Raw genomic sequence first — 12,065 nt, 5'->3', positions numbered from 1 at the left:
CAACTAACACTAAGCTACAATGAGTAACTTAATGAATAAAATAACTTTTTTATTCATTTAAGGAACTTGCTTTTAGATGGTCATGCTAGTAAAATTACTCAGTTATGACCTTCATAACAAAACTTTGGTTAATCTCAGAGCGGGGACTAAATTAGAAGCTGAGACTAACGATGGCAATCTGCTTTCTGAAACACTTGTTGGTTAACCATTCTTGCTGTGGCAGTCTCCATTTTAATGAGTTAATATGTCTCTACAGTCCCTCATTTCTTTGATGAGGCCTGAAAGCACGTGTTTCATTCTATTAACAACATAAAGAGTACCATGCCTAGCAGACAGGTAGCTGTATTGTAGTGTCTGCACTATAGACATTTGTTTGGTCAGATGAATCACACCTGAATTTTAGTTCAGGACATAGTTTACGTAATTCTTTCTTCTAGAAGCAGTGTACTAGAAGATGATGAAATGTATATTAAACATCCAAATTCAAAAATTTTCCTATTAATGGTGTTCCAGAGACAGTTTTTGGCTTACCAGGGTGGATGGTGCTATTGATACTCTGTCGTTCTAATTTTCAAATCCCTCTTTTAGACCAAGACTGGGATGTTCTTCATTTTGCATTGTATGTATACTTCAGGCTAGGTATTAAACCTTTCAATAATAGACATCTGGTTTAAGACAATTTTCTAACATCTTTAAAAAGAGTCAGTGCAGAAAGAGGGGTACATTTCAGGGAGTAATTCACCCAAGTTATTTTAGGGATCGTCTACTCTGCAGGTGCTCCTCTTTTTTCAGTGATCACACAGAGAGACTACGCAATGAATTTAAAACATACCCAGCATTTATTTGGCCACAGCTTAAGTGAGGTAAATACTCAATCATTTATTTTTGTCAGCATATGTTGACTAAATATTTGCTTATCTGACCTTAATGAGAGAATTCTAGTCTTTGTTAGTTATCTTCTGAAAAGTGTCGTCAGCTAGGCCTCGGGTTAGGTTTTTATGTTTGTTTTATTGTATGTTTGTTTATTTGTTTGTTTGTTTGCCAAAATTACTTCAGTGCGAATGCTAACACAAGCATGTACTTGTCCAAATGGATCCTTTTCTTAAGTGAGGGGTATTGGAATTGGACAACTTTAAGTCTATTGCTGCTAAAAAAACAAAATTTCATTGAAGACAGGAATATCATTGCATCCTTCAAATGATCTTAAATATTCAAATTTTCTCATTTAGGGTGTTGTCAGACCAACAGGTGGCTATGCAGTTATGCTGAACTGGACAATGTCAGCTGTATATGGACTCAAACCTGGTGAGGTAATTCTGCTTAAATGTCATATATTTTTTAACTCCTCTTAAAAAACTCCCCACTATATTTATGTTTTTATTTCATTTTAGGTGTGGTGGGCAGCTTCTGATTTAGGCTGGGTTGTTGGTCATTCCTACATTTGCTATGGGCCTCTCCTTCATGGGAATACTACAGTTTTGTATGAGGTATGATTCCAAAAAGCCGGCCTTTGAAAAAGCAGCATCTCCTCCAGTTGATGATCCTGGTGATCGTGTTTATGCCTGTCCATTCTTCATGCAATATATATATTTAAATTGTGTGTATATCTTCGGTGTTTATACTCTCCCATCTATTATAGTAATTCTTAAGGAAAACTTACTGTTCTATCCTTCAAACTTGTCTACTTCAGCTGTGTGACTGGTGATGGTCAATGGGGCAAGGAGCTCCAAAACAACAGACCTAGAAATGGAGATGTTGAGCATACCTGTGTTGCTTCAGCCACAGGACATGAGACTACCTTTATTATGGATCTAGGGGAGTATCTTGTATTTGGCTTGACTGGAGATGACAAATTCTTACTGGATCTGAGTTGGAGGCAATTGGAAGATCTATGGTTGGAGCCAGAATTCTTGAGGAGACTTGTCTCTTCTTTCCTACCCCTACCATTCAAGGCACCTGAAGCCAAGACTCAGTTGACATTCAGGCCTTGGTCCTTCTCTTTGGGGGATGAAACTCAGTGGGGGGGAGAGGAGACTAGTCCAATTAGAGTGACCTGCTGCATCCTAACTTTGGTGCTCCAAAAAGCAATCACACTACCGTATATTGTTATGTTTTCAGAAGTTATTGTTGATTCCCTAATTGCCAGGCAAGAAGGTACAGCGTTGCTTGAACCATCTTCTTTATTCTTCAGGGACTGAATCCAGTATCCATCAGTGATAATGAAAGACATTTTATGTAAAGGCACTGACATTATTAGCTCTTAAGCACGCTAAGATTTGGTTTCCTGCATTCACCTGACATTAGGAATTCTGGATATATCCCAGCTTCTCCAACACTGTGCAGAGTGAAGCCCACCTAGTAATTGTTCTGTCTTTTTCAATGATCTTAGAGGCAGAAGTTGCTTTAGCTCTGCTATCGTGGCATGCTGATTCCCTCTGTTGATTTGTAGTGGTAATTAGAAATTTGTGAACCGTTAAGGGAAACCTAATGGTAACTCATGGCAGAGCATACAAGAACTGCAAAAGTATAGTGAATGTACTGGATACTGAGGACATGAAAAAGTATATGAAAAATGCTTTGATGATATTGTGAATGTAGCAGTTGTTAGAGCAGCATCTGTACCCAGTGTTTGTGCAGCAGGGAAGTCAGCATGACATGGTGGAAATACGCTGGTTTACAGACCATCATAAGTGCGGAAGTTCTGCATAAAGAAATGTATATTATGATTAAACTTTCTTCATTTTCCAGCTAATACACCATACAAGTAATGAAGACCATACTAGAACAGAAATGGATTGTTACTGTTTTCAGGAACAAGCATTATCAGAACAATTCTTTGGTGTTTGCACAACCAGGTAAATTGGTATTGGTTGAGATGTGCTTCAGTGCTACGAATTTATACACTGGTACTGGGATTGTGTGTGAATTTTGAGTAAATACATTTCTGAATCCTGGGGATACTGAAGAAGCATGGACAGTTGTAGTAACGTGAGATTGCCTCCAAAATTGTTTGGATGACGCTGCATCAAACACCACAGAAGTGACTATGGCTTCCTGCATCCTGTTTTGGAAGTTAGAAGTATACTTTGCTGCTGGAAGTTCACTCTATAAACTTCTAAGTGAGATTCTCACAAGCAGAAGACACCTCCTGAAGGAAGTCAAGAATCCTCAAGTCCAGAAAAGCAATCGTTGTTAGGAGTCTACATGGTATTTCAAATCACAGCAGTAGTGCAGTTCTGAAATAAGTCCTCTGATTGTCCTAGGTTATTGATTTGGTTCACAGAGTGGTTTTAAATATATAAATGACATTTTTATAGAGAACACTAAGACAGAAGCTTTGCCACTTGGGATAAATTAGTTGGACTGCGCTGCTGTGAAGTTTTCCAGAGCAAATGAAGAGTGCCAGCAGAAAGCTTTAGAACTGTCAAGAGCTCCCACCTTATTCTGAAGTACTTCTTGTGCAGTGCAAAAGGGCCAAATGCTATGTGCGACTTCATATTTGCTAATCACCACCAGATGTTTACTTGTTCTGACTGTCAGCCGCTCCTTCATTTCTTCCAAGCTTTGGCTTCTATCCTCTTCACCAGCCTTATTTCTTTTGCTGTTCCTCCTTTATGACCAACATCTTTCTTATAACATTATTAAAAGAATTCCTCCTTTCCTACCAGTGACTTTTGCAATAGTGACAACTGTTGCATTGGCCTCCCAGAATATAGAGCAAGGGGCAACCTGGAGCTTGACAGCATGTACTCTAAAAGGCCCAAAAGTTTCTCCAGCAGATGCACCACCCTGTTGCTCATGTCAAGGTTGCTGCCAAGTGGGACAGGACTGACAAGCAGTGCTGCATTCATTGAAATAGATGAAGACCATGTTTTTCATGAGGTGGGAAAAACATGCACAGTGTGTGTGCCACTACAACAGAGATCTTGAACAGATCTTCAGGGGATGGGAGAGCACTGCACCAACGCCACTGCTCATCTACAGGCATCCAAGGACATCCACGGACATCCAAGGACATCCATGTCCTTGGTCCCAGGATCAGCAGTCCTGGAACACAGTCTAGGGAAAAGCGTGGCAATGGTGCTGCACACGTCCTCATGCCCAGAGGACCCACGTGAGACAACGCACAGGAACATCCCCTTGGCCCATTCTCTGCCACAGCAGGCACTGGGAACTGCCAAACTGGTGGTCCAGATGCCCGCCTGAGTAAGTGTGCGTACTCTTTTCCTGTACGTGTATTGAGGGTGGGACTGTGTTTAGGAGGTTTCTGGTAGAATTAGGGCACTGGTCACAGAGCTGCGGAAAGGAGGTGTAAGTCTCTGGATTGACTGTGAGAGCTTCTGCGCCTTGAGAGACAATTCCCCAGGGGCTGTGAGCTGTGAGGGAAGTTCTGTGGAGCAACAAGCTCCATCAGAGGCTGCTTGTCCCGTCCCAGCTCTGCCTGCGTGCCAGGCGTAGTCCTGGCTCCTGCCTAAGTCATGGACGTGTCATGCCTTGATAACACAGTCCCCCTAGGCTTCTGCACAAAACCCCAGCCACACTGTCTCTTCCCCTCAAATGCAATGTATAAAGGACCTACTCAGTGGTGATAGTGGTGCTGGTGCTTCTGGCCACATGTCAGATCCTCTCCCTGCCCTCTAATCAGCTGCTTGTACAACAAATACCATTCAGGATGATACCATTTCTTTGAAATGCAGTGGTTAAGATAGTGATTGCTGGCAATATGTTATCTCTTCCTCTGCACCAAGTCACACTCAGGAAAGGTCGTAAAGGGAAGGGTACTGTGGGCTGGGGTAAGGCATATTTGGATTAGCCAGGTTTACCCAAAACAAATGGACTGAATGCAGCAAGGGAGTATGTGAAGCACACAAGTGCGGAGGAGGGGAAAACTGAGTACAGAGAGAAGTGTTGGGAATCAGTTCCCTTTTCAATCATTGCATAACATATGCCAGATTGAAAGACATTGGTGTCCAGTGGTACTCCTCCCATCCCACTCCATGCACTTCTGAATGCTCTGTGGGTTGATGACTGTCCTCAGTGAAAGAGCAAAGTCCTGACACCAGTGCGCTTCTGGATGCCCTGGTTATGACAAAGAGAGCAGAGAACTGAGCATACAGGTACTGTAGAAGCTTTGCTCAGTGTTTCAGTCTGAAGGAAAGTCTCAAAGATGTCCTCGCAGATGATTCACACTAAAAGTGATACCCTGAATTTGGAAGGTATTGGAAACATTTGCAGAGTGTCTGTCCCACATAGTCCAGTGTCTTTCAGATTACCAAATGTAGATTGCGGTTCCGTTATGCATTCGGTAAAAGCACAATTAAATTAGACCTGTGCTGTACTGTTGCCAGAGTTTACCTTATGGTGTGGGGCGCAGCGGTGTGCAGCGTCTCTCACGGTGCTCATTGGCACCGAAAAGATAATGAATGATCCTGTCCCTTCTTGGCAAGAAGGCACTGGTCTATGTTTTGGTTCTGTGGCCAGAGATATGGAAGATAGGGAATATAGAAACTTTATGGTGAAGCCTACTGGGGATGTGTGAACTGACGTGCTACTGTCATCTGCGTGAGACAGATGAAAGGAACAGCATGACACTTCCAGAGGAGAAGTCCCTTGAGTCAAGGGAGCAAAGATATGTGGGATAGGTTTCCATCAGAAAACTTTGAACTGCATTTTTGATCCTGTGTACAAGGCTAAGTCTAGTCTAAAATAAACCGCAAATAACATCTAATGGAAGATGTAAAGAGCATTGGCATTAAATGGTTTGATCTACTAATCCGCTCTAAGTCACCTCGCTACTTGCTATGTAAACAAAGCCTGTGACACCATATGTGCTCGCATTCATGTTTCATGTCATTATTTCATATGGTACTATGTTTATTTTTACCAGTTTGTGTAGTAGGAAGATTGGTAATCTCTCATAGCACAGCAGATTGTGCCTCAGTGAAACCAGTGTATGTTGCTTTGTGCAAAATTCTGTTTTTTATCATTTTTGTAACAGAAGAATGTAAAGAAAGAAACAAAATCCGACGTTTAGAAGCAAAGCAAGTCTTGAGGTCTTAAAAATATGTTTTGGAATTTGTTCTTGTCTTTGTGGTTAACTTTTAACTTTGTGGTTAACTTTTAAAAGTGTTGACTTTTTTTTCTGTTCATGAAAGACTGCGGGTAACGTGTTAAGTTGCTCTATGAAATAGAAAATGAGCTTTTGTCAGGATGTTTTTCTTCCACATTTTGTGACCTGTAGGATCTGAGGCAAATAGCTTTGTTTTTTAGCTGCTAGGCATTGGATTGATTTTTCAATAATCTCTCAGAAAAGCAGGTTCGCAAAACAAGTATTTTTTATTAAATATTAAAGTACACAAAGCGATAACAACAAGCACAGTTTTTTTTTTCTCCCTTAAACGGCTGAAGACAGAGAAGCTCACATACCTTAATACTCCCAGCCAATGGCTGCAGCAGCTGGAGAAAACTTAAGCAAAGATTATTCTTCATTTGAAACTCAATGTACCTTCTTTCCAGATAAAGTTTACTGACTTCCCTACTGTCAGTGTTCAGCATGAAAGCTTGCAACGAATGTGTTATTGAAATACATGATGCAAAGAATATCTACAGTGCAACTGTGGCAATAAAAATCAGCCATTCGTTTGAGTATTGCTTATGCTTAGCTCTTTTTTGAAGAGTCTCCAGTGTGCTAATCTGGTGGAATCCGCTTGCTTCTGTGAATTTACAAACCAGCTCACTGGGGAACTTCTGAAAGCTTTTGAGTCAATGACAAGTGTCAGCTTGCTGATGGCAGGAGTGACGCTTGGTTCTTAGTGCATATACAAGTTCTGAAGGACATTAGGAAGCCAAATTATTTCTAGGACATTGCAAATTAAAAGTAATCAAGCAGTTTAAAAAAAAAAAAAGGAGGTGGTTTTTTAAAAGCAGTAGGGCAAAATCCTAGGAAAAGGATAAAAGGAATGGGTAAGTGAGAGAATATATGAAATTTATGAAGTAGACTCTTTGCAGAAGGGATTCCTTATTAACTAAATATATCGTTATGTGGAAAAGACATTTGCATAGATGGATAAAAATATCCAGAAGAACTAATGCTATATACTTGTGTACTTGAACATAGCAAGTAACTGCAGATGCAGCGGTGGATTCATGACGTTTTGCCGTACATGTGTGTACTACATGTCTGTACAGCTGTCTTATACCTTTTGCTCATCCCAGAGGTCATGTTTGTCAGATGATTCTTGTGTGTTGTTTGTTTATGTAGGGCAATCATGGATACATCTGTGAGAACTCCTAGAGGTTTACTAAATAATTTGGGGATTGATTTTAACACCTTGAGTTAACTCCTGTAGGCTCTCATAACTGCTTATGAAAGAGAGAGATCACTGCGGTGTTCTTTCTATTGCATTTAAAAAGATCATTTTTCCTATGAAGAAGAGAAACAGTCTGGACACTTTTCTGCATTATTGTGGTGGCAGAAGAGAGCACTGTGAACAAGAGAAACAAGCTTTGGCTTTGAAAAATTAACTGAAGTATGCATGGCTTTGCATACTGAAGTATTCAGTGTGCATTTTTCACCTGCCTTTTCCTGAGGTGAAAGGGTGAGGAAGAACAGTCTGTGTGTTGCTCTTAAATCCCACAGGATTCCATTTGTCCCTCTCCTGTCAGGAGGTAACAGTCTTTGCTGTTACGTCTTTATGGTATGTAAAAACCATGTGAAATTTTGGAAATCCAGTATCCCTAAGCAAAAAATCTATTATTTATTTTGACCTTGTTCTGTTGTCTGGAAATGAAGGCTTAAAAGGATGTATGGACATCACTCTAAGCTATATTTAATGAAGTACTAACATGCTGTCCTTCAACCTTGAGTCTAATTTCCCAGAAACTTAAATTATTTCTATAGGTAATCAACGTTAATAAGCATGTTCAAGATCTATGAAGCAGAAATATACTCTACGAAAAGAATATCTATTCTTTGCTGATCCTATAGCTGATGCTAGGTCTTAGGTAGTGTGGATTAATATGTGAGGTTAATTTTCTTCTATCTGGTGTCCACACAAGCTAGAAATCTTTGCTTTTGTATTTCACTTGGATTTACCCGTATAGAACAGACCTTTGGGGCAAAGTTAAGAGACAGACAAGCAGAGCACAGGCCTGCACCTTCTCAGGGCAACTGTTATGTGGATCGCTAACTCTGCAGTACAGAATAGTCCTCCAGTTAGGATCACTTCTGGTTTTGCAGTACATGGTACAGTAAATTGTTGACTGTTTTAGCTAAAGACTTTGTAGACTGAATTCTTATTTGTATGTGTAGGATTGTGAGAAATCTCAGCATATGCTGCTAAGAGCTGATCTTTGCCGTGTCAGTGTGTGTCATACGTATACATTCCCATATACAGATGGATGTTCATAAAGGTAAACCTACATGCTATGTAAATATGCCTGTATAGATATTAATATCTTTTCCCCCCCCTTATGTGTATGACTTTCTCACATACTAAGTTTATTTAATCATTCACAGTTTTCGGTTGATTTATTCAACTGTTCTATCCACTAATCAAAGGTATTGCTTTGATTTTTTTTTTTTGTATTTTAGAATCCTACATTATGAATAATAATGTCTTCTTTTAAGCTCCTTTGCTTTTTAATCAAGAAATTTTGGAGGCAGTGAACACGTAATGTACCAATTTGGAATGTATCGACACTAGATGTGTGAGTTCAGATGAAATTTGGAGAAGAAAGGAATCGAGCTCTTTTCTAGGCTGATTTTATAACTTGCATGATTTACCTAATGATGGGTAGTTTTCAAACCCCATCTCCACCTTTATTTCATTTCCAGATGCTCAGTATAGTTTTGGTATGCAATTTTGGGAGCTTCAGTGGCTTCAGGATCTCAACAAATAATTAAACGGAGAAGTCCAGTTATACATGACTTTCACTAGAACAACAGAAGTATAATAGTAAAAAAAATAGAAAGAAATAGTTTTTATTCCTTTTCAAGTTTAATTCTACTACAAAAGAGTTATTTTTTCTAGTTTGTCTGGAAAACCCTCAGTGATTTCCCACTAAATTAGTAGAATTTTAAGGCTGGGGACCACTGTCATTGACTTCTCTGATATTCTGAATAACAAGGAGCAAAAACTTCACCTGGTAGCAGAATGCACATTTACAGAATCAAATATCGTACTAGCTTGAGTATTAAATTACTGTAGTCTAATTAATGTTTAAACACCTAATAGATGTTAATTAGAATCTTCATTCCAAAGGGATTAACTCATCACCACCATGCCAGTTAAGTAGAAGAGGAAAGCGGTGTGAGAAAAATGGCATTTTCTCAGAGACAAGGAAAAGGCTTTGATAGTTTTATAGTAGCTAATTTTGACCACCGGTACACTTGACCACATTAAAATCGTTGCATGAATTTGGCAGAAGAGAATCACTAAAATAAATACTGCAATTAAGAGGTTTTCATTCTAGCAGGTGTAGAGTAAGACAAGAAGGAAGGGGGAGGAAAGCGATGCATTCCTTCAGCAGTCTCTGTTACATGGTTGTCTTACAGTCAAGTTTTATTTCTGTGTTAATGCATGGGGATGAAGATGGTTATTGTCATTATAAAGGTACCTCTAAATTTAAAATGTGTCAGTTGTGGAAAATAAAAAGGGTAAAAATTCTATTTCTTTAACAGTGAGTATTAAAGAAAAATCAGAGTTAATATCTGGTTGACCTACATGTCTGCTTCGTGATTTTTGCTCTTGGTGAGAACATTATTAAACAATAATAATACATTTCCCATTTTTCTTTCTCTGAAATGCCACCAGTCGGGTCTTCAGACAGCATTCATGACATCAGCGTCATCTTTTTGAGGATTAAAAATGGGAAGAAAAGGAAGGCTTCTGTACACGGAGGGAGAAAAATAATCTTCACAAAGAGGAATAGCGTATAATTTTTCGTCTGCTCAGAAGACTATCGTAACAGTGAATATTCATAAATTTGTAGTCAAAATTTTTCCTAAATGGTTGCCTAATGACGGGTTGTGAGTTAGGGAGTATCAGTATGCTGTTTAGGTATGGGGAAAGAAGATCTTATCCCCTTTGCCTAGGGGCAACCACTATTGAATACAAACTGGGCTGACTTCATACCCTCACTTCTTAAAGTGATTTGTTTATTTTTAAATTACTTAGTAGGTGACAACTCATCATTTTAGCAATTGCTATGGAAACGACGTGATTTCAATTTTTACTTGCTGTAACACCATTGTCAGGAATGTGAAAACAGTAATGAATTCCTTTGAATACAGCAAGGTTTGTTGGTTGGTGGGTTTTGTTTTTTTTTTTTATAATCCTGGATTGTTTTTCTCCAAGGCATGACAAAATTCAGCTATAAATAATCTACTTGAAGTCTTACAGCCCACTCTAGGTTGCTCCTGCTAATGGGATCACAAGCTGTAAGCAACAGAGCAGCATGAAGAGAAAATCTAGCTACTACCTATGATCCTGTGATGTCAAGAAAAAGGCACCATGGTAGTTACGGTGCTTGGGACTTTGAATTGAAGCTATGGTAAGGAAGACAATGCCCACACTTGCCAAAGAGCCATGCATTGGAGCCATGCATTAAGGACTTCATTGGAGTGGTCTAGGACAGAGAAGGAGCTATTGTCTTACACAGAGCTGTAGCAAGACCTTGCTGTGCATGTGGAGCCTTCCTGACAATGCTCACTGGGGTCCTTCCAGCCCCTGCTGTTGCAAAAAATCTGCTGGGTACATAACAACAGCAACAGGTTTAAAATTACTCTCATTTGGCACAGCTGTTAGCAACTTAGGGACATCCAGCCTTTCTACAGTTTCCGTAAGCCATTATCATCAGCTTACAAAGCAAGCACGGCCTCTGGAGTTTGCCAGTTTTGGGATCTTTCTGCTATCATCCATACTGACTGTATTTGTGGAGCAAATTCAGTAGGATAGATCATCTCCATCTCAAGTCCTTAGTGGAGGTTTGGCAGCAGGGTCAGCAGCAGAAACATGAATGCCTCCGTGATCATATTCTTTTGAATCCTGATGTGTCAGGATTTTGTGTGTGCTTTGGTGTCAGCAGGTTTTAGTGGCAGTGAGTCCCATGTATAATATTTGCTATGCAGAGGGAATTTCCTCCTCATAAACTTTGAATTTATCTTTAATTGAAGGCTCTTATTGTTAGGGATCAGACAAAAGGGGAATTGCTGAGCTGTTACTGATGTGGTTTTGGCTATTTTATAATAGCTTCTCTTATATGTCTTTTTCCTCAAGTAATCCATCCCTGTGGCTTCTGACTTTCTCCATAGGAGGACTTTTCTATCCCTTTGATCATTCTTGCTGCCTGACTAGGAATCTTCTTTCATAATCATGTGTTATCCATCAACACATTCTGCCTGAGGATGTCTGCTCAGCTGGTAGACATCTGATAAATTACATGCTAAATCGAGGTACTTCCAGAAAGATGTTCCTGTCTGTCTGTTTGTCTCCGAGTCCCTCGGTAGGTTATTAAAAGTAAGTCTTTTCTACTTGAATCCTCCTAGCTGATACCAGAAGTGTCTGTTTCTACGTTTCTTTTTTAAATTAGGTGAGGCAGATCACTATCTTTCTGACTACCTTGTTCTCGTTTACTGTGCTCTTGGTTCCTGCCAACCACATATATTATTGCCAGTAACTTTGAAAATAAATTCTCAACTCCAGTATTGATGCAAATACTGAATAGCAACAGGTCTTGAACTGGTCCCTGCAGAAATCCAGTAGAAGCATCTCATTTGCTCTTAGTCCCCAACTGACTCAGCAATCTGTCAGCATATTCTGAATTTAATTACCCTAGGCTTTATTGTTTATATTGCTAACTTTTTAAAAATCAAAATTGCATGTGGTAATAAGCCTCTCCTGGCATCTTGCAGTACTTCTCAAAATTTTTGTATAATAAATAAGAAGTCTCTTTGGCAATTTTATTTGTAGTTTTTTGGGCTCTGAAATTAATTTGCACTGTCTCAGATTTGTTTTGCTTATGTCAGTTTTTGTTTATGCGTTTACTAAACTGTGAACAGCTGC

General features: G+C 39.5%; 1 protein-coding gene across 2 annotated transcripts in view; it reads left to right on the top strand.

The window, feature by feature from the left end:
• The window catches only part of ACSS3 (acyl-CoA synthetase short chain family member 3), a 93,323-nt gene that overhangs the window by 28,120 nt on the left and 53,138 nt on the right, over positions 1–12,065 (top strand). For both annotated transcript variants that reach the window (XM_054207198.1, XM_054207190.1), the window contains 2 exons: positions 1,230–1,310; positions 1,392–1,487. In XM_054207198.1, the coding sequence (XP_054063173.1) occupies positions 1,230–1,310; positions 1,392–1,487 (177 nt within the window). The remainder of the gene's footprint in view (positions 1–1,229; positions 1,311–1,391; positions 1,488–12,065) is intronic.

The sequence above is a fragment of the Rissa tridactyla genome, chromosome 1, assembly GCF_028500815.1.
Source record: "Rissa tridactyla isolate bRisTri1 chromosome 1, bRisTri1.patW.cur.20221130, whole genome shotgun sequence".
NCBI classification, from domain to species: Eukaryota; Metazoa; Chordata; class Aves; order Charadriiformes; family Laridae; genus Rissa; species Rissa tridactyla.
Note: the sequence above shows the minus strand (reverse complement) of the source record. Positions and strands in the feature narration are given on the sequence as shown.